This window comes from Limanda limanda, chromosome 5 (assembly GCF_963576545.1).
Source record: "Limanda limanda chromosome 5, fLimLim1.1, whole genome shotgun sequence".
NCBI lineage: Eukaryota > Metazoa > Chordata > Actinopteri > Pleuronectiformes > Pleuronectidae > Limanda > Limanda limanda.
Genome location: NC_083640.1, coordinates 9,933,605 through 9,958,762, shown reverse-complemented (window position 1 = coordinate 9,958,762; position 25,158 = coordinate 9,933,605). Strand labels below are relative to the sequence as shown.

At 41.7% G+C, this 25,158-nt stretch overlaps 1 protein-coding gene across 6 annotated transcripts; it reads right to left on the bottom strand.

Annotated features, from left to right (window-relative positions):
* Positions 1-681: 681 nt before the first annotated feature.
* sorbs3 (sorbin and SH3 domain containing 3) lies at positions 682-24,128 on the bottom strand. 6 transcript variants are annotated; one of them, XM_061072211.1, is made up of 21 exons: positions 24,095-24,128; positions 15,473-15,545; positions 14,536-14,724; positions 14,267-14,339; positions 13,535-13,668; positions 12,883-12,946; positions 12,006-12,044; positions 11,828-11,915; positions 10,677-10,785; positions 8,917-8,970; positions 8,659-8,766; positions 7,972-8,015; positions 6,218-6,288; positions 5,568-5,629; positions 5,404-5,450; positions 5,154-5,268; positions 4,935-5,060; positions 2,927-3,469; positions 2,691-2,794; positions 2,471-2,577; positions 682-2,067 (listed from the first exon to the last, which is right to left on the bottom strand). In XM_061072211.1, exons 2-21 carry the CDS (start codon positions 15,482-15,484, stop codon positions 2,006-2,008), a joined length of 2,151 nt encoding a protein of 716 aa, XP_060928194.1. In that variant the 5' UTR covers positions 15,485-15,545; positions 24,095-24,128; the 3' UTR covers positions 682-2,005. The 6 variants fall into 6 exon arrangements, with proteins under 6 accessions (XP_060928194.1, XP_060928193.1, XP_060928198.1 ...); XM_061072210.1 differs by lacking the exon at positions 24,095-24,128 and adding an exon at positions 21,022-21,133; XM_061072215.1 differs by lacking the exon at positions 24,095-24,128 and adding an exon at positions 21,022-21,133 and having other exon boundaries at positions 3,368-3,469.
* Between the last annotated feature and the right edge of the window lie 1,030 nt (positions 24,129-25,158).

Below are 25,158 nucleotides of genomic sequence, written 5' to 3'. Positions count from 1 at the left end.
CATTTTTACATAGTCCTTACAACTATACGGAGACGTGTATGTGTGTGTTGCTGATTAGATGATTGGTGGGACTTGATAATGGTGGAGGACGAAAAACCAATACCATAAATAAATAAGTTGATTCATTTATACACAAATACATACATATTAATGAAAAAAAAATGAAATTGTATATTACATCTGGAAGTGTTAATTTATTTGTATATTTATACTTTTAGCAATTTATTTGCAGATATTCATTTATGTAGTATTTATTGTACATGTTTTCATGTATTTATACATTGTTTAATAAATGTATTTATTAGTTTCTACATCTTTAAATTGAATTCATACATGCCTCTTGAACAGGATATTTAAAGTTCGCCTTTGAATTTCTTCAAATTCTGATCAGTTCTCACTTTGACTCAAATGTTAACGGATTAGATTAGTGGTCAAAGGTCATGTTGACCTCCTATGAGTCTGGAAGTAAATGTATGTAGACACATGGTGCCCTATTTCTAGTTATTTCATAAGCTTGAAAATTCTAAAATGAAAGAAATAATTGTCGTGTGATAGGTGATTATATTATAATATTCCATATGAATGTCTGTATTTTCCATTAGTCAGGTTCACATATGCTGTTGTTGATTTAATACAGAAAGAAACACACAAGAACACAAACTCATTTCAACATCACTCTGTAATGTATAACTGCTTTAGAAAAATACGTACCATACATATGAGATACAGTTTTGAAAAGCAAATATATATTATACTTTTAATTGGATAAAATGTTATAGTCTGTACAATCATCCCCTCTGTCTACTAAATATAATTCATTATGCATGATTTTTACAGTGAAATCATGAATATATCATATCAAATAAGATGACTTCATGATGAGGATTTGTAATTAGGCTTAGAGAGAAAACATTCATCAAACGCTGCACTGGCACAAACGTTAATGATTTTCTGAATATTTTTCAGATTGTCGATGTTAACTCCCTAAGCAACAGAGAAAAAACACTGTGGAAGCAGTGGTAGCAAATGTGGCAGAAATACAGGGGGCTTGGATCTAAATTTTGTTTATGTTATGGACGGTTGGATTTGGCACATACAGCAAAAACATTAAGCGTTTGCTGTGAAGGCAAAGAATAAACTTAGAGCTTTTCAACACAGATGATCGGGTACAACTTTCAGAGTTGTTGTGTATTTTCCTATTCTATTACAGCACAGAGCATGATCCACCTCTTAGTTTTCACTTTTGGCATTTCACTACATTGCTTGATGGACAAACGTTACATTAAAAAAAGGCAGCTCTGCAAATAATGAACAAATTTCTTCAGAAATAAGTGCACGCGTTATTTATATTTCCTCTTTTACAAAGCCTTATATAAGGCTGCAAACTTATCTCGACATGTCATCTACAGATGTTTATGTTGTTTCTGCAATCTTGGCCAGGGTATTTTCAGAGATCTGAAAGAGAATCTGAGGGGATATATGGAGGAAACATTAGTAATCCGACAAATGCACAAACAGAAATGTACCATCCTCATTCAAAACTCTCAGCAGTGGTTTGTGACAGGACTAAATGCAGCCTCATACTGTAATTGAACATTGGAAGGAATTGTGCTGCTCAGTGGGAAGGAATGCAAATTTTCCTGCAGCAAAAGTCCCTGGAACAAAAACGACCGTTTGCTTCTGAAACTGTATCATCAGCATTTATTATTTCCTCTCTAACCGTGTCTGTGAAAACATTCTCCAAGTCTCAGAGCAACACACACACACACACACACACGTAAGCACACACTCATGCAGGGAGGTGAGGCACCACACAGGGTCCCGGCCTTCACCTCTGCTCTTAGAGGCAGAGGGAACATGCAGGTTTGACTGAACCAGGCTCAGGAGTGAGGTGGTGGGTGACGGAATGAGGACAAGCTGCAGGATTCAGAGCAGGATCTGCTGGTGTGATTATTTGAGCTCTCGTGAGTCCAGATGGACGTGGGCAAGCAATGAAACCTGGAAGTCAAACTGGTGCCACATAGTTCCCAGGAAAAGTCCCAAAAGCATGAGTCCGTTCTGACGTACCTACAGAGAAGAGAGCACAAGTTGTGGTCACACAATATAAACACACACATTCAGGCACATATTGAAAATCTAAAACAATGTAGAGTTTACTGTGCCGCCTGTATACATCTGCAATGTTTCATGGTATCCACTAGAGGGGGAACTGTCACCACAAAACGTTTTAAATATTGATTATCTTTGATATATTTTATTGATAGTACTTTCCACATTGCTGTACAATCTACAGAAGGGAAACATTTAAGGAAAAACCTGAATAAATTACAAACCGTGGGGTCCAACAATAAGGAAATTGTGCCAATAATTTGTCACCCATCATTAAAAAAGCCCCACTTCCCTATGCTAGTGAAGACATGGACATACATTTAAGGAGTTAAAGTTTGAGAATAACTCTCTTTATTCTTACCTACAAACCAGCCATCATCACATTTCTCCATCACTTGTACAATGTCTCCTTCTCTGAGCTCCAACTCATCAGAATTCTGTGGTCTGTAGTTGTAAACAGCTTTGTATCTTAAATTAAGAACATAAAATAGACAAACGTTGTGAGCCACACATTCAACAAAGCTGTAAAGCCTGGTCTGTTCTGCAACAATGTGAAAAATCATTTAAATCTCAAGACGTACGGTTTGCGTTGCCCCGCTGATTTAGCGGTGTCGTTGGGGAAGTGTGTTTGCAGCAGGGAGTTGACATGTGGATGAGACGGAGCAGCTTGGTTTGGTATTGCACCCTAGAAATACAGAAACCTTATGTCAGGCATTACGAAAATGAGGAATGATGAGCCACACTCTGGTCAACATAAACAGTAACACCATGGGTGAGGACGTGCAGTGACTTTCTGAGAGAGGCAGTGAGAGCAGACCTGCGAGGGTTCAGTGTATCTGGAAGTGTTCGCTGCCGTAGCTCCTGCTCTGTGTGCGGATGCTGATGACTGAGTGGAGGGTGAAACTGCTCTAGCTGCGGAGCTCTGGTTAGCCGAGTGTGTCCCAGCCCAGTGGTTGTTCTGGTTGGTGGGTGAAGCCGTTTTGTAGGTGCTGTGCGGCCAGTGATTTGCCATTTCTTTGGGTGCGGCTGTCTGGGTGGGGGAGCGTGACTGTGAAGCTGGGCTGCTGTAAAATACAGGTGAAGATGGCATCAAGGGGGAGTGCTCAGGTCTGGGGCTGAGGGAGGTGGGGGAAAATGGTGAACGTGGACAGGGTGAGTTGAGTGGACGTCCTGGACTCTGGGGTCCAGGGGAGACGGGAGACATGGGGCCTGGTGAGTAGTCGTCTGTGGAGTATTTTGTGCGAGGCATCTTGTTGACCTGGACGTAATTGACCGGGAAGATGCCGCTCCGGCTGGTCCCTGTGATCCTCCCCTCCAACCACTTTTCATCGACTTGCCTGGTAATATTGATCACCTCACCCTGAGGTGAAAATAAAGAGGATTTTGAACAGTTAGTGATTACACATACAGTTTGAAGACATGGAATCTATTTAACATTCACATATGCATGAACCGGCAAATTCTAATAAGACAGTTAATGGCCATAGTATCAGTATCTCACATTGCAAACTTGCAAAACTTTTAGTTTCTAACAGCATGAAGCTACTATTCATTGCTCACATTTTATACAGTATAAGTGTACCACTGTTGTAATTTAGGTATTTTAGTTTTAACAGTCCAACAAGTTTCATTTAACACATGAGTTGAACGTTTTTCCACACACACAAAAAACTGTGATACTTTAGCTCCAGGTGACATTTTGGCTGTGTCAATTATCAGGTATTTGTAAGAATATGCTTTAATAAAAAAGCTGATAGCCAATCTATTTTGGTCGATGTGTTGCACCTCTTTAGCTCTAAACACGGACTGTTTACCTGCAGGCAAGCAAAACCTTATCAAACATGACTGGTCAAACTAGAAATGGACACCAGAGGGCTCCCTGCTCCAATATATCTATAATCTTGTCTCTCACCTACAGGTTCTGCAGATTCACATAGATTCTCTTGATAGAGATAAGCAAATATGAAGCTGCAGCTGACAGGCAGTTAGCTTAGCTTAGCACAAACCCTGGAAACAGTGAGCACCTGGAGTCTTGTCATCATCGCCTTGAAATCATAACAATATCACATGTCTGTTTATGAGCTGAGGCTCTAGCTGAGGGATTTTTTTCTACTTACATTGGAGATTTTTACAAACGTTTTTTGGCATAAACAGGTAGCCTTCATATGACAAATGGAAAGAACAATCTTATAGAAAATGGGATGAGAAAAATTATACCAAAAATGAAACCAAAGCCAAAGCCTTTTAGCTTAATTTAGTATTAAGACGGAAAATGGGAGAAACATGTAATCCAACAACCAGTGCCTCCAACTTTCACTTATTAACAAGCTCACATTATCAAGCATCACTGTCTTTAATTTGTAAAACATGTCAAAAACACCATGCCAAAAAAACTCTATAAACTACATGAATCTCTGGTCTGTATCTGTTCTAAATATTCATGCCTCACAAGCCCTTATATTAATATATACATATTGATATTGCTATTTGTTTATTGTTGTCATATTGTTCCTTTTGAGCTGTTGCCCTTGCTTTCATTTAAGGCAGGCCCTATTTATGTCTCTTTAGTTTTTATTATATTAATATTTGTCTGTATTTTCAATGCTTTTATTCTTGATGTATGCAGTTTTATTCCCTGCACAGGAACTACAGAGGAAAATTTGCCACTGTGGCTAACATTTTCAGAAATGTTATCAATATGCACTGTCCCTGTCAAGTAAAGTAATAAAGTATAGTAACAGCTGCAAACAGCCTTTGTAACTTCTCGATGATGAAGGAAAGCGTCTTCCTGTCTGGTTGCTCCAATGAATGTTGATATTACTCACTTTACGAAAAGACAGTTCAACTGGTAGGTCGGCATTGAAGTTGAATAGAGCCACAGCTTCTCCATAGTCCAACACCTGGAGAGTGGGAGACTTGATAGGTGTCGGCTTCTCGGTAGGAGGAACAATCTATGATGGAAAAAAGAAAAGTATTTAATCACATGGGCTTAGAAAAAAAAACACACAAACTGCAAATCAAATGTGAGACATGAAATAAGTCACCTCTACATAAGATGTGGGGAAAATGCCGGCTCTTCCATGATGTTCTCCCTCAAACCAGTTGGCATCGACCTGCTTGTGGATGTAAACAATGTCACCCTTGTGCAGAGTGAGCTCCCTGAAGAAAAGAAAAAGTCAATTTAGATTTAATCCAGAGTTTTAAATTTGACATTACTATAACTTCATGTTTCCTTTCAACGATTTAAACAAGCAGGAATGTGAGATTATTGTACTAGCTCACAGTGGAACTCACTTGGGAGACTGAGCCTGGAAATTGAATTTGGCTCGTGCTGCTTTCATCTGGAAAAAAATTAGAACAGACCCCCTCATCATATAAACAATTTAGAATCTATTCAGATCACAAAAACAAAAATCGGCAAATTTCCCAGCTGTTACACAGAGGTCTCAGAAACGCACCTTCTTCTCGTCTTTCTTAGGCGGCAGCTCCATGGTTTCATTTGCAGGGGAGAGACGTTCTACTGTAGAGCACAGTAAGAGGCACGGTGGTATGAGTGGAGTCTTAAACATGCTACTTTGTTCAGCACATGTTGTTTTTGAATGTGTCGCTATAAAGGAAATCACAGCCTTGACGGCCAAAGTTCTAAAGGGTCTTGTAATTTCCAGAAAAACAATTGGTAAAAGCTAATCTTTAATCAGCTCTTTTGAGTTTAACTTCCTTTTTTTTTGTGGACTTCCTCCCCACCCATCTGCATCTGAAGCGCTTTCTCTTTCTTCAGGAGAAAAACTGCAAAAGCTTTTTACGTGCTCACATCAGACTCGTCTTAAATGTGAAATACCAGAACAGGAGACGACAGAGGCAATGAAAGAGGATCGTGAGGCCGTCAGACTACATTTGATTACTGCAAGATTGTATCAGATATATGCAGCCTGATCAACTGAAGGCTGGCTCACTGAAAGTGCATGTTTTCTTGTGTGGGTGCAAGAAACTTGTGGAGAGTACTGACAGGAATAGACTTTAAATAAGGGTTCTTTTCAAAATCATTATCAAATGGTACCGTTGGTTTATATGCATGTGTGTTTGAGGAGAAGAAAAACTCTTTGTTTACCATATGTGGGAGCAGAAGCCAGTGACGTTCCGACAGAGCGATGGACGGGCTGCTGTGATGATGGGGAACTGCTGGAAAAGTCAGGAAATTATTAGCAATGAGGAGGAAGGGGTTTCTGATTATATCAAAGGGCAGGCAGACAAACACACACTCCTTGTTGTAAGGACTTGTTTTTCTAATGGGGACAAGAAGAAAGTCCCCACAACGTAAATCATTAAGGTTTGGTGAATCCATGTTTTAACCATAGGTTTTAACCTAGGTTAAGGTTATGTTAAGTTAAGGTTAAGGTTAAGAATAAGGGTTACAGTTGGGCAAGTTGTAACAATCGTTAAGGTTAGATTAAGTCTCCCGGAAATTAATCAACATGTCCTGTGAAGACATGACTGTGTGTAGTTTTCCTGTAGATATTTGCAGCTGCTAGATTTAATACATTGGACAGAGATGAGACAAACAGTCACACAGCCTAAAAGGACATGATGATGATACTGTGTGTCTCATGTTGTTATCTTTCAACTGAGAATCTGGATTAGCTGAAGTCCGCAATTTAAAATTATCCTCACAATCCATGAAACTCAATTCATGATCAGAATCACGGGTCTGTTCTTTTTTCTTTGCCCGAGTTAAGAATGAACCCAAAAGCCCAAAGCTTCCTGCCGGGCTTCCTCCCAACTTATTTGCATATTTCCAGCCTGTTTCTGAAATGATTCCAGGGTCTGCAGCTGGATGCCCACACACACACGCACGCACACACACACAAACACACACACACACACACACACGGCTTCTCTGGATAACAGGAAACTGCAAAAAAAAAATGGACTGTTTCTTTGCTTGCTGATGCAAGATTTAATTTCATACGTTCTTAGCAACAAACTCTTAAAAATGTTAAAGCCCCTTGTCCCACCTCCCCAGTGAGGTCAAAACCCATGAGATCAACTTCGCAAACAACAGCGAGAATCCGCCAAGAATGCCTCACACACACACGGGAGAAATGTGGAATGCTGTCTGCTGTTTGAAGCAACAAATACTGTAGTTGAGCTTGTTAAAGCTCACCAGCCTCCTAACAGCGCTTAACACAGAGAGTCACCTGATCAACTAACAGGTAGCCCGCAAAGTATTACGGCTCGGTCCAATCACGGTGGTCGGTTTCCTAAAGCAGGAAGCAATGGGCCGTTTCTTCTGCTTAATGAAGCGTCATCAAAGTAGATTAGGAAGCAGAGTATTGTGCTCGGAGCTCCGTTATGTGGAGAATGACCCAGGCCTCTATATTAACCTGCCCTGCATGTCTCCCAATTATACAACCACCACTTTAATAACTGCTATGCATCTCCATGTTAAATAGGATTTAAGATTTAGGCACCCGTCTCCCTGGACTCCACTTGTTGATGATTAAACTACATCATGGCAGCACAGAGAGATAAGAAACAAACAAAAAGTAAGTTTAAGGACAAGAAACACCTCACATTCATAGTCAGAAGTGAAGGCTCTGACTCTAATTAAAACTATCCTGTATGTGTAATCTGCACACATTGAGCACAATACTTCAATAGTACTCTATCAGGTAACACAATTATCAATGACACTTTAATGCAGAAAACCACTTTGTTTTCAGTCTTTCAATGGAATCTATTGTAGAAACATACATTTTGAATAATGAAAACATGGTCCAAGAGTCAGTGAAGTCATCAAAACAAACTCTTTATCACTCGGAGTGATCACACCACATTGCTTTCTTCAGGAATGTTGCCACTGACCTGTAGTTTGCGGTTTCAGCTGCTGGATCCCTGCCTCTGGCCTCCTGCAAGCACAGTGAGCATTAAACACACAGCACTTCTGTATCTCACAGCTCGGAGGAAATCTCACAACAACTCAGACAAAGTAGAGGTGCTGACCACTCCCATGGGAGCAAGAAATCCCCTGGGTCCTATCCTCCTCATGCTAGAAACAGCACCATTTATCATCTGTCTGGGCTACATGTGATCGCAGAAAAAATGTCTGCCCATGAAGCTGATTAGATAAGACAAAAAAAAAATTGTCAGGGTTACTTCCAAGCTGCTAACGGATTGCAAAAATAATTTCAGAATCATAATTTGGATTTAAAGATGACGATTTGACTGATTTAAAAGGTTCTTCCTCTTTTGCCAGCCAGATCTACGTTTGCTGAGGGGGGTGGGTTGTTTGGGGGTGGGCGGCGTGCAGGTAGGTGATTAACACAGCAGATCGATCGGAGTGCAAGGCAGGCAGGCGATATCAGGGCTGTCATCCAGGTCAGAGAGGGAGAAACATGTCAGACGTGATCAAAGCTTTAGCAAGCAGAAGGATCTCACTGACACACAGGCTTTCATTGGGAGTGGGAGGGGGTTGAGAGTGGAGGTAGGATTCTGCTAGATTGAGGAAGGAGGGATGCTTCAGCAGAGAGAGTCAGGATGGGGGCTCAGTACCTCACCCCGGCCTCGACGCTGCTTCTTCTGGGAAAGCGTCCTCTCCAGGCCCTGGATCTCCGAGTCCAGCTCAGCCTCAAATCGACTCAGCTCAGAGACCAGACTGGCCTGAGCCCAGAGGAATGGTGGAGTTGGAAGGGCAACAATTAAAACAGAAGTACAGAGTCTGATGTTTGGAGCTTATGGTGTCCCTTATTGAATGGTTTAAAAATGTCAATCCCGAAAGACAGAAATTAAAGTTGTGTTGAAGCTGCTCACCTCAATAGAAGGAGGCTTTGGTTTCTCAGGCTGTATCTTCGGGGACAAATACGTCTGAGGACATAAAAAAGAAAAAACTGAGGAGAAGTTGCTGTTGTCACACAGTTAACTAAACTAAATTCATCTTGCTCACATACACCTGCTAACCAAGGCTGGATTACCAACCACTCAACGTGAGTAACTGTCCCAGGGCCACAGGAATCTAGGGGCCAATTATTCAAAAGTTGTTTGGGAGTTTTCACCAATATCAACGAATTGACACCATAGAGGGGCTCATAACAATTGCTTTCATCTGCCGCTCTAACAGTTAAATCCTGGCCGCATTGCTACGATTTCATGACTTTTAACCTCTGCCAAATGGGTCACGTTTTCACCCCTGTCTGTTTGTTAAAAGCAAGATTACATAAAAAAAAAAAATGGGTCAGGGAAGAACTTTTGCATTTTTGGTGTGAATCAAGATAATTTTTTTTCACTTTCTTAAGCATTGTGAGACATTATAAATATTTTCACCGTTTTCTGAGGGAATAAATCATTGATGATGAAAAAAATAAGGCTGGTTTTGGCCTTATCGCAGGTATGTGCTCTAGTTTTCTGTGTGTGAAACGCTTTGGCAGTTTCAAGTTGAACAAAAAGGGCATTAAGTATTCTAACATCCAAGGGCGTAACTCTGGGTTGAATATTGGGTGTGTTAAAGTTCATTATAATTATTATCGTTTAAAATAATTTTTTAGCAAAGAAAAATCGCTTGATATACCTAACAAATCATTATAATAATTAACACTGCAAAATAATAATAGAGGGTAGCCGAAGTACCTACAATAAAACAAAAGTTTGTCTTTGTTAGCTCTGCAAATTAATCTACTCTTTATACTCTTCTCTCATTCTTTTTATTTGTAAAAGCCTTTGAATGTGTCTCTGAATGCCAAGTCCCTCCCCTCAATGAAAGTTATCCTGACTACCTGTCGTGTCCCTGTGAAGCAGCACACACCTGATATGGTCTGTTTTTTTTCTTTCTTTTTTTTAAATGGCGTCCAAAGGATAGAACATTGGCCACTGTCATAGAAAGGAAATTAAATGAGTCACCATGCTGTGAACCATTATACACCACAAGAGGTTAACACCATAATACAGATCACAAGACACTTCAGCTCTCATGGGGGAGTGGAAACAAAGATTCCTTTACTTCACAGGCGCAGACACGCGGCACAATATGCACCCGATCCGGGACAATGTTGCAAGAGCCGTTAGAAAAACTCGGGAAGTGGACAGTTTAAACAAAGACATACTAGACGGCTGCACGCACAGTTACTGCAAGACAATAAATTACAACCCCAGAGGTTAACAAAAACTACATGAGTCAACGTGTCAAACAGCCTTTCAGTGGAGAAACACCACTAAAAATACTTTGATCGTGTCTTTTCTTGCCTGTAAATGAATGAAAGAATTGAAGGAGTGAGCACACCTGTGGTAAGCGACAGGTACCCTGGTGAATGATCACAGTTATTAAAGAGTTATTAGAACGCTCGCGTGAGAAGATGCAACACAAGGACTTAAAGTCTTAATCCTTAAAGAAAAAGGTGCACATCCTCAAACCTGTTTTTGAGATCCACACTGGAGTAAAGACTACAAGACTACAAGTGGAATTCCTGTGAACGCTGAGTAAATACGGAGGTCAAAGGGTCACACAGAGGCATTTTATTCTGCTGAAATCAGAGTGACATCAGAGCTTATTTTTTAACTGACTGCATGTGAGGTCATACCTGGCTCTGGATCTCTGAAGTGCTGCTCTTTCCCGGTTCAAAGTCGAATATGCTCTTCGGCTGAGGGTGCTGCTTTCCCAGGTCTGACAGCTTATCTACATCCTCGCTCCTGAAACATAACACCCCACGCACACACACACACACAAACACCATGGACGGCAACTTAATCATGGCTTCATTGTGAGCGCCTGTAAAAACAAATCCAAACTTGTCTCTCCCACACGTTTTCCCTCCACTCTGCCTGAGTTTTGGTTGGTATTCAGGTGAAGACGTCACTTGCAGCCTTTATCTGATGAAAAGTGGGAATGCATATGGGTGTGTGTGTAGTCTACTAGTAGTTGAAAGGAATTGAAAACTTTTGCAAAAATAAACGTCAGTGTACTGTTAAATCTCTTCTCTTGTTAAACTTTCAGAATTCAGCATTTCAGGGGTTTTGTTAGGCTTTATAAAGCCAGGCACAACTGTACCATATATATATATGCTTTTCTAGACTTGATGACCACTTAAAGCCCTTTAACTTTAACACAGGCATACAGTGCATTTATATCTCATATATATGCCTTTTACAGTATGTTTCAACACATTTGTATAGCATCAAATGCTTTTTAAACAGTATGTGACATGCAGATTTTAGTTGTGTCTTTTGAAATGTAGTTCATGTATCTATATTGCAGCCAGCCACCAGGTGGCAATTGAGGCAGATTGGCTCCACACTGTTAGTAAGCTGGAAACTCATGTCTTCCATCTTTATATACAGTCTTAGATCTGTACCCGTTTACAGTCTTTGTGCTAAGCTAAGCTTACTGGATGCTGCTGTAGTTACATATTCATACTGTATCAGAAGAGTCACTAAGCAAGTGTAAAATACGACAACATGTCTGTTCCTTAAAGTTTGGCTCCTGCCTCTGAACCCTCCTCTGCGTATGCTATTTGGCTCAGGGTTACATTTTCTTTCCATAGTGTAAAAATATTCTGCTCAGGTTGACTCACGACTTTATTAAATTGCCCTGAAAATGAGTGATTGTCAATCTGTCGGCATGTGCCGTGTGATGCTCTGGCAATTTGCCTCCGTCTTCTCTCCAGTGCATGCTGGGATATGTTAATCCACCCTGTGACCCTGAAGCAGTCATATCAAATCAGTGCAAACTCACCAGTCTGGTAGAGCGCCATACGGTGTCAGTCTGAACAGATTCTTGTCTGTGTCGCTGCTTTCTTCTGTGCTGGCGGATAACTGGAGCCCTGCAGATCAGTGCAGATTAGTCTTGAGTATAGAGTGATTATGGATCCAGGGACAAGGACAACAATGTGGACTTTTGTGAATTCACTTACGTTCGGCTGACCACCGCTCAGAATCCTCCAGCTCAGGCTCTAGTAAACAAATACAAGACCCTTTTTTGAGAGCTTTGATAAATCAATCAAAATATCATACTTGTACATTCACTAATACTCACTTACCAACACAACCTGGATTTGTCTTGTAGTGAGACCTACCCACTTTAAGGGTAGTTTATGTTTAGCTCAGTGACATCAATAAAGAATGTATAAAAGAAAACATTATACTTATTCACATTCCATATATTTATATATATATATTTTTATATATATATATATATATATATATATTCATATTTGAGCAACATTTCAAATCGTTGTCTGGAGAATTCCACATTTTCACAGATAACATAAATATCGGCTTCAATGTAATGCCTGCATATGGACATTTGAAATTATAGTTCCTATTATGGTTTGATATTATTGTAATCACATCTGTAGGTTTTCAAGTATCCTCTGCAAGTGGTGTGTTCACATTATGAGTTAGCAGCAGTATTGTCAGTGCTTTGAAAATGTGTTATTGTTGAAGAAGACAAATGACAGAGGCAGAAACGTCCCACTGAAACCTCCTCTCTGCTGTGATGGTGCCATCAACCAGACAAATAACAAGGAATGTGTTTTCTATTACGCAACACCTAACCAAGAAAATGATGAACTCGATTTTCGGGGCTGGGATCAGAACCGTGATTATTGTCAGATATAATTTAAAAAATGACATCAAACTTTATGTCTCATTTTGCCTTTGCACTGGATCCCCTCAGCTGTACCTGACACTGACGGAGAGGAATTCACTCTGGATTTGAGTGTGTGGGAGGAGGAGGAGGAGGAGGAGGAGGAGGAGGAGAAGGAGGAGAAGGAGGAGGAACATGCTTACCCTCTGGCTTCTTGTGGATCTGTCTGAACATGCTCTTGTACCAGTCTCTGGGTTTGTTCACACTCTGGTATAAGAAGAGAGGGGAGGTGCAGAAAGTAAACAAACCTGTCGAATAAGGCTTTGAGAACTGTAACATGAAGGATATATTATATATATATTTAGACTACAAATGTTGTTATATGCCTCCGTCAACTAGTGCAAATCACATACATTTATATGAATCAAACTAAATGACAACTGACCAAAAGTTAAAGAAATTCCCAGAAAAACAAAGACAGAGTTTAAGGATAAGTTTGAAGAGGTGAAGACCTTTATTGTGAAGCCATGACCTTGAACTTAGAATATCCAATCTTGATTAAAAGAGAAAGTTTGTGCAAGATTTAAAGAAATTCCCCAGTGTATCACCACGACCTGGGCCTTTGACCTTACTCCACCAAAATCGAATCAGTTAATCTTTGAGATAAAGTGAGTGTTTGTACTAAATTGGAAGGCAATCATTTTGGGCACTCTGGAGATATCGTGTTCACAAGAATGGGACGGCTAGACAACGTGAGAACATAATGCCTCCAGCAACTGGCTATGAGGGGTGCGGAGGCATAAAAATGTATTTTTAAAGGTAAATCCATAAAGCTTGTGTTTTGTTTTGTCTTACGGATCTGGAGGCAATGGGCATCCCAGTTTCATCCACTGGACCGATTCCAGAGAACTTGATGAGCCGCTCCTCCCTGGTTGGAGTCCAGCTGCGTGGTAGAGTGGCAGAGCCATGGTCACCATTGGACAGTCCACCTGAGTTACAGTCACCACAATGTGATTTTAGTATTAATGTTGTTACATTTCATTATGGAAAAGTGTTAATTTCAGGTGAAGTACGAAACCATTCATGAGCTTTCAATCTAACAATAAACCCTGGTTATATTTGAATTATCCTATGTTATATATTTCTTGATATGGCCCTGCTCTCCTTTAATGTGGACTCATTGATCACACCAGAAAGAAAGGGATTACATTGACTGTTTTTACTGAGCTCAGTAAATCCAGTATTTCTCATCATGCACCTGCAACATTGAACAACACACAGAACAATCCAAAACTCAACCACAATTTTTTGGTTTAGGCTAATTTAAGATGTTTTATCTTATCCTATTTTTCCTCTTGCTGTTTTTGTTTTAATCGATTTATATGTTTTAAATTAAATTGTGGCTACTGTATTTATTCCTAAGACTTTTACTTTTGCTCTTACTTTTCCTATTTTGCTGATTTTTCCAGTTCTTATTTGTCTTTAACTTGGTAACTTGGAAAGTTTGTTTTCCCCCGGGCTATGTTAAAAGTGAGGTATCTACCTCAATGTATTCTCCAAGCCAAAAAGTTGAATGACCATTTTTACCATGCAATTGTGAGGGGCCATAATATGATCCAAAGCTGAGAACTGTTGGGCCACTTCCATTCACTTCTGAAACCTGGAGAAAAAAAGCAGAATCATTTAAAACAGTCAAAATACACGTCTGTAATGTAAATGACAGCTGATTGTTAAAGACATGTCCATAGCCTGTGATGCTTTAGTTTACCACAGGGAGGAGCACTTGTTTACTGAATCCCACTCTCTCCACCTCAGTGTTGTTATTATCACAGCCTGCAGGTCATTTCTGTTCATACCTTGAACTCTCCAGATGGCAGTCTAGCTGAGCTAAAAGGGCTCAAGGGAGGAGTGGGGAGTCCAGGGGAGATGACCACTTCGTGGGTCATCTCTGGAGAAGTTAGTATCTGCTGCCCTGATGAAAATCCAGCCTGCCCGGAGTAGATCAGCCGGGAGCCATTCGGATCGCCAACCACTTCCGTAAGCTGCTAAACATATAAGAAAAGTGGAAATATGGATGAACAACAACAATGTGTGAACTTTGCTCCTGTCGCGTCCTCCTGCTGGCCCTGGGTAAACACCACACTCTGTAGGAGGTCATGTGGACTTGTTAGGGACTCAGCTATTCTCCAGACAATAACTGAGCTCTGTGGGGGAGCCTCTGATGAAAAGGCCTCTAATTTATTTAAAGCAGGAGCAGTGGGAAGTGGTGTTCCACCCACTTCATCATCTCTCTGGCCACAACGGCAGAAAGGCCTCATTCAAGGTGCAGAGTGGGGGCACTGAAACAGGAGAGCACCATTATGGGCTCATTAACTCTCTATTCACCGGGCTGTGCTATTCTCCAGCCGGAGGGCGGAGCCGGGGTCCGGGGAGGTTGGGAAAGGGTCGTCGATGGCAACCCTAAAGTCCAGCAGGGCTAGGAGTCGTTTTGTGGTTTCCATGGTGATCTTTTTTACCTCCCTCCCACTCATGATGGGCAGTCTAGCTCTTCTATTGGAACACTACATATTTCTATCAGGTGCTTCGGTCACTCTGTGCGGTCGCGGGGTCATGGGGGTCATGGGAAAGCCCCCGTGCCTCTCATCTACAGTGGCTAGTGGGAGAATTGTTGTCTGCACTAATGGCACATTGTTGAAGTGACGCTGGACTTGACTGACTGGTTCTCCCTGGTTATTCTGGAAATTCTGACAGTTGTTAAACAGTTTTAAATGAAATATTAAAAAGTGGCTTTACCTGAGACTGCATGTGATCTATGTAAGTCCTTGTGTGATGGATATCGAGTTCTTCTTCCCAGCATCAAAAGTATCTGCACAGACATAGAGAATTCAAACATTTTAATATCTAATTGCCCTTTTCTATTTTAATCAAAATATTTTCCAAATTCTTTCATTCTTTAATTTTAAAACATTTAATCAGTGTCTTTAAAAAAGTCACTGATAAATACGAAGGTCCATTCTGAATCTTGCTTTTTAACTCTTTGAGTCAAAGTCTCCATATCATGAATCCCATTTTACATCATGAGCAGAGCGACAACTGCTCCATTATCCCATCGCTCCAGTATTCCAAAGAGGGAAAGTTAGCGTCACCTACTTTTTCCCTGTTGCCATGGAACCCCCCCCCCCTCCCAAAAACAACGAGTGTGACGCACATGACTGCCTCATTATTCCCAGTCATACAATGGTTTAATAAGCTGGACTTGAGGGGGAGTGGATGATAGAGAAGATCAGCTACTGAAAGTTGAGACCACTGATCTAATAAGAAAAAACAGATCAGGGTCTTTAAAAAACGTGTAGGCAAAGAAAAATAAGGCCAGCATGCAGCCTTACACCCCCCCAACCCTACCCTCGACATGATAGTTTATATGCTCTGGTGAAATCTAAGGCTAAGTAGCTTGGCAAGAGAGTAATAACCAAGTGTGAGCTGGGCTACCATAGGCTGAGAGTTTGCACTGATGAGTTTTCCATGTGGCATTTGCAGCTGAACAAATGGGTCTATAATCATTGTGGTCAAGACTGAGAAAACTACATGCATTGTGTGTCTCTGTGCACGAGGTTAGGAGATATCACTGAGCCTGTGTGGTGAGAGAATCAATGTAACAGTTTGCAGACAACAGTAATCATTCTATCAGGGTCATCATCTCCCAATAAATGTCGTTACATAACAGGAAAAATATAGAAACTGGCGGTCTGTGTCTACGATAATACCATCACTGTAATCACCCAGCTGATTATCCATCTAACAATAAGCAACACTGCATACTTTCTAATGATTGGTGAGGGTTTATACTAGATCTCTCCTGAGGAGGCTGCTGCTCAGCTTGAAGGCCCCATCACACTGATGAACAAATAACTGGGTGACTTCATTGGCATTTTGAAGAATTATTATCTCCACACATGCCTCTTTAATTTAGAAAAAAAAGTTCCTTTTCCACGTTGTCACTGCTGCCATTCAAGCTTCAGCAGTAGCTGCTGGACTCCATGACAGCTGTTTACCATATTCGTGGTTCTCACAACGGGTGTGGTCACATTTGCAAATGTACTCAAGATTCTTTATTATCATTGTACTGCTGCAAACAACAACACAATAAAATTGTCATGTATTTATAATTTACAAGTATTCATGAGATGAAGCCCTCCACCAGTGTAATGTTGCAATTCTGTGCAGTTCCACAAGACACTGAAGCCACAGTGGCTGAGAGGACCTGAACCTCCCAAAACACTGGATCCTGGATTTCCCATTATGTAAGTGAAAATTATCCTGCCCGCTTCTCAAATTACCTTCAAACTCAACACACTATTTTATTATGAAAATGAGACTTTGTTTGCATGTAAATAATAATAATGATAATAATAATAATAACACGTCTAATTAATTTTTCTAAAACTTTGCTTCTGTCACGCTAGGTAGTCATTATCTAATTTTTATTTCCTCGTTGTGTTATTCTGTTTTATTATTATTTTATCATTATTATCAAATGGATGTGTGTGCAAGTTTTCGTTTTTCCAGTTTTTCATATGCAGGATTTTTTTGGCTTAATCTCTGGATAGTTGGAGCAAGTTGGGATGCTTCTAGCTTTTATATACAATCTGTAAAATAAACTGATATGGAATTTCTCATTTCAGTATATTATTACTAGCGCCACTCAGAAGTCTACAATCTAAATCACCCTGCCCCATGGAAGTTGCATTCTGACGACTGAACTTTGTCATAACAGTGTCTCTATGTCTCATTTCTGTGGGGAGCAAAAATTTAACAGAGAAGACTCCAGCACCGCACACATTCCCCCCTTCAACAAACACAATCCTACCTAATAAGGAAATATCAGTGTTGATATCGAGCAAAGAAAATCCCTGTCCAGAAGTCTGGCTCTCCCTGGGTTTCTCTGAATGCTCAGTGCATTCTTATGTAATTACTGCGACTCAGTAGCGGAGGCGGCTATGAGCTTTCACATGGGAGACAAGGCTCCAGAATTGGCTGTGTGTGAGCCCTTGATGCTATCGTCAGAAATATGTGGACGTTAAAGCCGAGGTATTTACAAGTCAAACCCCTGCTAGGTGAGAGCTCCATTATCACCACTGGGTCGGTTTTGTGATGGAAGAAAAATGAAGCCATAAAAGGCCCATGTGATGACGAGAAGAAGTCCTGCTTCAGACAAGCTTTCACCACACCAGTGTCTTGCGCTGAAAACACTTCTCATTCAGCATTCTGCTCTTGTTTCACATTTGAGCCCACAACAGGGCAAATGAGGACTTGCAAAATGAGAATCAAGGGATTTTCCAATGGAAAATTCTGCCTCTGTTCCGAGGAAACTCATCCGGTCTCTACCAGATGTTAACCTCAGTAAACTTAGTAAAAGAAGTCTAAATACCGTCATCTTTTTAAAATGAAACATTTCTGTTGTGAGATAAAAAAATAAACTTGTTTTACTTCGGAGGTTGGGAATTCTTTTCCTCTTCTTTTTATCTTAAAGGAGCGGATGTTGAACCAGACTGTTATCTGAAGCTGCTGAGCCAAACTGACTCAGCAGTGACAAGGTCGGTGAACTTCACCACACCCCTGAGTCTCCTTTGAATCACCGTGGGACGTTTCCACAGAACAAAAACACAAACATGTTACAAAACAACCACACAAAATCTGACAAGACAAAATCATTCCATTGACATTGAGTGGAAAATAACAAAGTATATTCACTTTGCTATACCTAAATACATTTTTCATAAATAGGTAGGTAAATTTATTTTCTGATACTATTCACTTTTACTTTACTGCATATACAGTAAGAGTAAAGATCTGTACTTTCTATATTCTACTACATGTTTACAATACATGTTCAGTTTATTTTATATATTTTTTAAAGTAACCAATAACCAGAGGGGAATTGGTTCACTGATCTAATCAGAGCAGGGGAGGTAACATTAGATCCCGCCCCCTGCAGCACCTGCATCACTGGTGCAGAAACACTTCCGAGACGCAGCCATTATCAACAACTATTAGTAATTAGACTCTGTATTATCCATCGATTCTTCCATCCATCATTTATCCATCTGTTATCTGTATCACTTATCCGTTTAGAGTCGCCTAGGAAGCTGGAGCCAATCCCAGCTAACATTGGGCGAGAGGCAGGATAAAACCTGGACAGGTTGCCAGCATAAGAGTCTGTACTCGTCTTGTATCAAACAAAACATTCCCTTAGGCGCAATTAATGATGAAGTAGTACATTCGGGAAGATGCTAATCTCAGCAAGTACTGTCTTTTACAAGAAGAAAAACTATTTTTCATGAGTAGATTTCTTTTCTTTAAATTTGAACTTTTTACAAAGTAAAAGAAAAATGTACCTCCTCCTCTACTGCCAGTACTACTCAAAGCTCAACTTTAACAAGTGCACTACCTATAATGCTCTTTATTTATAAAACTTTCCTCATTGCCTCTTTCTTCCACAGATGGATGAGAGCAGGTCTTTCTGAGCAAGGACTCTGACCTGAGATGACCTCCTCCTCCTCCTCCTCCACCACATACTGAGCTTCACGCATTGTTCTCACCAAGAACGAGGCTGTCAAGGTGACCACGCACGCCCTCAGGAATATATGTCACAAATTTCTAGGATCTGTTGGATCGGTGAAGTCAGGAGTTGCGGTCAGAGGGAGGATCATGTTGTCCATAAATCACAGTGTTGGAGAATGTTTTGGTGAAGAGCCGGGACAATGGACTTAAATAAAACACACAAGAGTGAACTGAGCTGATCTGCATTCATTATCACGAGTGATCTCCTCAGCTTCTGTGTCAGGGTGCTGAGCGGTTAATCATTGACTCCATGAGGTTGCACTCTGCTGCACCGTAAAAATCCTTTACACAGGTTTACACAATGAAAACCTGCCAAAATATGAGCTCAATATTTGCTGAAGGTGTTGAATTCAAACACTGTTATTGACTTATTGTGCACTCTTATAAAAAGTGCAAACAGATTCTGATCCTCTAATAAAGTATTTAATTCTTGGATATTACCCGAGAACAAGGTGACGGGTAAAGTCTTATCACCCGCTTGCATGAACACTCACTTTATGATACTGCTGCCAAACAAGTTACATAACAAGGTTATACAAGTGAAGCGATCCTGCATTAAAAAGTGGTGAAAGGAGATTGCAGGCACCTTTGGTGAATTAAAAAAAAAGCTGGCATTTATTTCTAAACAGTTGAAGTGTCTGCGGTTTACTTGAGGGATGTTTATGGTCCTTGGAGGCCGATAGCACAACCACGCTTGCCCTTCTTGCAACTTCGCAGATGTGTGTACACAGCCCATAAAAGGTCCTGGAGCCGCAAGTTCATGATATGAAGTTATTGGGGGGATACACATTTATCAGGAGGGGATTATTTCACCACCTTGTATGGTGCTCCTCCAAGCCTGAGCACCACGAGGAGTCACAGTCTGTATGTTTCTTGTCAATGTAGAGGCTGCGTGTTCCCAGGAGGAGCTGCACGCAAATAAATCACAACCTCTTTTCATGGAGAGGAGCCCAACAGTGGGGCTGAAGCACTGTGTAGTTCATCAGCTTGGCTAATCCCTGAAAATAAAATCTGCCTGAAGAAGCACAGGAAAAATACAGGCTCGAAACACAGTATCCTGAGGAAAACGTCAGAAATCCTCACGCCTGTCATTTTGTATCTTGAAAGCTGAGTGCGGTTGGTGGATATGAGCGCTGGCAGCTGGACCCCTCAGTAATATCACAAAGGGAATCAGAGTCTGCTGTGGAAATCACCCTGACAGTAAGGGGAGACTCCAGTGATGCCTGCACAGTCCAGGGGCCGTGAGGGTTGATATCTGCTATAAGGGACGGCATGTTGGGAAACACTCCCCACTGTGCCCCCTCACGCAGATGGGTCACAGAACCAATTCTGAACAGGCCCCAGCACCTAAACCAGCCCTGAACGAGCATCTCAAGGTTCACGCTGGTGGATAAGAGATAACTTCTGTGTGTCTTTCTGTGCTCAACTTAGAGCTACTCTTCCACAATCCTTTTTAAACATCAAGACTACACACATCACACGGGTCAGCTTGTTTTCAGGTGCCCTGCAAAGGCATCTCTCTAACTCTTGGGTTAGGCTACACCACTAATCCTGCAGAGCAGCGTGTACAAGCCCTGAGCATCAACCTGGGACAACAGGTTACTCAACCTTTAAAAAACACAGTAGCAAAACAGGCCAACAGAAGTAAGTTCCCATGCAATCACAATGTTATATGTCCCTCCCTCTCTCACTTGAGCTCCCATAGGAAAGAGTGCACTCACCTTCAAATCTGCACCTCAACGCCTCTCTCTCTCGCTCTCTCTCTCTCTCTCTCTCTCTCTCTCTCTGTCCTGCACGTAAGCAACGCCGCTGACCGTCCCTGCTCCTTCCACCTCTCACTCATGAAACTGGCCAGGACACGCAAGCTCCCTCTCTCTTTATCTCCCTCTCTCTCTCTCTCTCTCACTCTCACTTTGAGCCCTCGCTCTGCCTGCCACCACGAAGGACTTCCCGGTTGACAGGCATCACCATGGCAACCCACCTCGGCCCCCGTTCAAAAGCCACCCATGCTCTTGGCCCGCCAGTCCGGGGCACCTCCTTCACTGAAGCGGCCCTATTGTTGCGATAAGGTGATATTTCACAGCTCAGGGTTAACCAAGGGGGAACGCAAATAGTTCATCACCTCCATTGCCCAGACACTGACCAATGACTTCATGGACCCCCTCCTAACTTTATCTCTCCCATGCCCACCCCCTCTCCCTGTGGGTATGTGTGTTTCAGTGTGTGTCTGTTTGTGTGTGTGAGTTTGTGTGAGTTTGTGTGTGTGTGTGTGTGTGTGTGTGTCCAAAGGCCAGGTCTCAGGCACGAAAGGAGAATAGGAGCTCTGTCTGTTCCAGTAGCTCTCGAAGTGTTTCGGAGTCTTAACTCAACAACATCTAATCAACCGCTGACACCACAAGTCCTGTAGACTTTTCTCACATGATCACACACACAGCAGCAGTAGTAACGAGACGGAACGACAAAGATTAAAAAATGATTTGCTCTTTTAACAGCAAATTATTATCCAAGTTGAAGATGCAATGAGTGTATTGATAAGACAATTTCCAGTAGGATTGGCTGCTCCATCCTTCAAAGCCTGCAACAGTCAAAAAGGAATGGAGCAAATTTTCAAATCCCGTTGGCGCGCCAGCGTGCACCACTTTCCCAAATAAAACAAGGATTACCAGTTTGCCCGCATTTCTTGCCAATAGAGACGAACAACTGCAGAATCTGAAATCTAACCTGCTCACAGGCGAGTTTTTGGCACTGCGTGTGCAGCAGGAGGACTGAGTGACAAGGTCCACAGTGCAGGTGAGTGATCCGCTCACCTGCTGACACAGTCAGCTGTTCACTCACATGTCATTTAAGTCCTGGCAAAAACCTTCATGAAAAAAGACGGGACAAATGTTACATGGAAGTGTGTATGTGTGTGTGTGTGTGTGTATGTTAGTGTCCAGGTATTACTGGTGTTTTGGGGACCTAAAGCTGTTTAACACATTATGGGGACTTATGGTGACAAACGGCAAGTCCTCCTAACGTAAATCAAATACATTTTAAGATGCTTTATGGTTCGTTTACATTAAGGTTGACATTAGGTTTAAGTTAAGGTGAGGTTAAGGTTTGGGTAAGAGTTAGGGTTAGGGCAAATGGTAACTATGGTTTGAGTAAGTCTGCAGGAAATCAATGTTCAAAGTCAATGTGATGTCCTTTGAAGACATGGAGACATAACTGTGCGTGCATGTGTGTGTGTGTGTGTATGTGTGTGTGTGTGTGTGTGTTTATGTGTGTGTGTGCTGCCCAGTTCCACCTTGAAATTGAAGTCCTCAGCTTTTTTCAATAATTCAGTGGTCTGGCTTGGTGGAGCCGGGCAGATATCCATTTACTGAGCCTGTATTCCTCACTGGGTTGTTTTTGCCAAACAGTTGAGCTGCTGAACCTGAAGTGGCAAGATGGGCCAGCTAAGGCTTCAGCTCCGGAGGCTCCCCCTTCATAATCTGTGTCCCGCTGCAGCGAACCTTCTCCCGCTGTGACCACATCTGACACCCTGCCACTCCGCAGCTAACAGGGTCTAAATGAGGTAATCACGCAAGCTGTGATTACTACTTTGGCCTTGTACTCGACACGTCTCCCACACTGGATCCTTGTCTCTTTGCCAAACAAAGACAGGGCATTTATTACAGGGAAACACTGTCAGTACAGGAGGACAGAGCCTTGACCCTAACCCTCAACCCACCTCCTCACATAGATGGATTCCAGCACAGTTCTGCATAAAAGCCCCCCACACAGAGGTATGTGCCAGTACGTTACTGCAGAAGCTCATTAAATATCCTGACAGCAGAAGATTCCAGCAAGTGAATAAACCATGATATAAATCTGTTATGCAATCAAAAATGACGTTACTCAAGGATTACAGCCCTGGGCTTTCTCTTTTTACCAACTCCTTTATACTCAGAGAAAACAAGAGACAGCAAGTCTGCAAAAATCACAAGATTAAGTCATAATTAAATAGGAAGATATAAGCAGGGAGATACAAGTTCACAGATAAACGAGCCGCGGAGCACAGATAAGGAGCAGCACTGTACATCATGCACACACTGCTGTATGTGTCATTCATACCACAGGTCGCTCTCTGAGGTACGACTTGTGGAATGTCTCTGAGAACAAACACAAAAGCATCAGGGTTTATTTTAGCAGTAAACAACATTCTTCTGAGCTGTGCACGTCCCAAGACTCACAGCGTCGGAAGATGAGGACAAACATCTCGGGGATAGTCATACATCCTCATGGGACCTGCTGCTCATAGGATTCTCACTTTGAGAAGTTTGGTGAAAAAAATCCCAGAGTGGAAAATATTCACTGACGCAAATGTTCCAGACAAAAACAAGTAACACCACAGCGAGGAGGCAGCTACACAGCCACATACAATAACATATTTGACAATAATAAAATAAAGTCCCTCTCATATACCCTCATGCCATTTTCCATATAATCACTTCCAGTGTTTCTCACCAACGTTCATAGGGGAAAAGATTAAGCACAACAATGACAGGTCAAAGATAAACAGCTCTATCTATTTCATCACACTGGTTTCCAGTGATAATAAAACTCCAGTGATGAAGGATAACAACAACAACATGATGCTCAAATCTGTGTCAGGAGCAGTGCAACACAAAACTACTCAATCAGAACTCCAGTCTGTCACATGACGAGAACAGAGGAAAAGAAAAATAAACTTCTTTATGAATGGTGAAGTTTTTTTTCTCTGTGATACGAATGCTTTAGCTCGAGTGGCAGCACAAGTTGTGTAGTACTTACAGGCGAGTGCAGGCTGAGGTCTCCTCAGAGCAGACGGAGAGGGGAAGTGAATGAAAAAGAAGGAGGGAACCAGTGCCGCTCTTCTTTCTCTCTCCCACACACTCCCTCCCTTTTTTCTCTTTCTAAGACCAACACAGTGTCTTCTCTCTTTGGTGAATGATTCAGCATGGGCCTGAATGTTTGACTGGGTGCTCGTAGGACTGTGTGTGTATTTGTGTGTGTGTGTGTGTGTGTGTGTGTGTGTGTGTGTGTGAAGCTCATCATGGAGAAGGCACTCAGTAATAGTTTCCATCCACAGCTGGAAATAATAGAGCTTCCCATACAGGCCCAGGCTCAGTGGTACCGCCCTCCAGTGTTTCACATGCAGCGGAAGTGGAGGCGATCTCCACAGCAAACTCAATAAATAGGCCTAAGAGACACATGCATAATGATGGTATCAGTCACTGTCTTTAGATGTAGGGTCACTTTCAGACCGAGCCAAAAATCATTTCTAGAAGATCCAGATGTTTCAGAGTTCTTCTTCACCTGCTACATTGCAAGGTCAATCGAATCGGGACATCCAGGAGAGAGAACACACACAAACACACACAAACACACACACACACACACACACACTCAAAGATTCATTCAAGTCTCCAGAAAACATTAAACTGACTTACATTGATAACCTAGAGATTGACTCTTACTTTATTTACTACTTGCCTACCCCATACCCTTATCCTAACCTTAATCTCAAACTTAACCTTTACATTAACCTACTCTAAGGTTACCAAAACCCTCATAACCTAAACCAAATCTTAACCTAAACGTATAAGCAAACCCAAAACCACCTAACAAGAAGCTAAACATAAACGTAGACCCTAAACCCTAACCTAACCCTTACCCTTACCTTTACCGCCCCACCCTAATTTTGTAGGACATGAAGATGTAGCCAGTAAGGCACTTTCATGAGAAGCAGGATTGTGATTCCCTCCCTACCGCTCTTGTGGCCCACTTTCAACTCCTGGCCAAAGGGAGCGATAGAGCAACAGGTCCAGACTTCAAGATCTGATTAAGACGCCTCA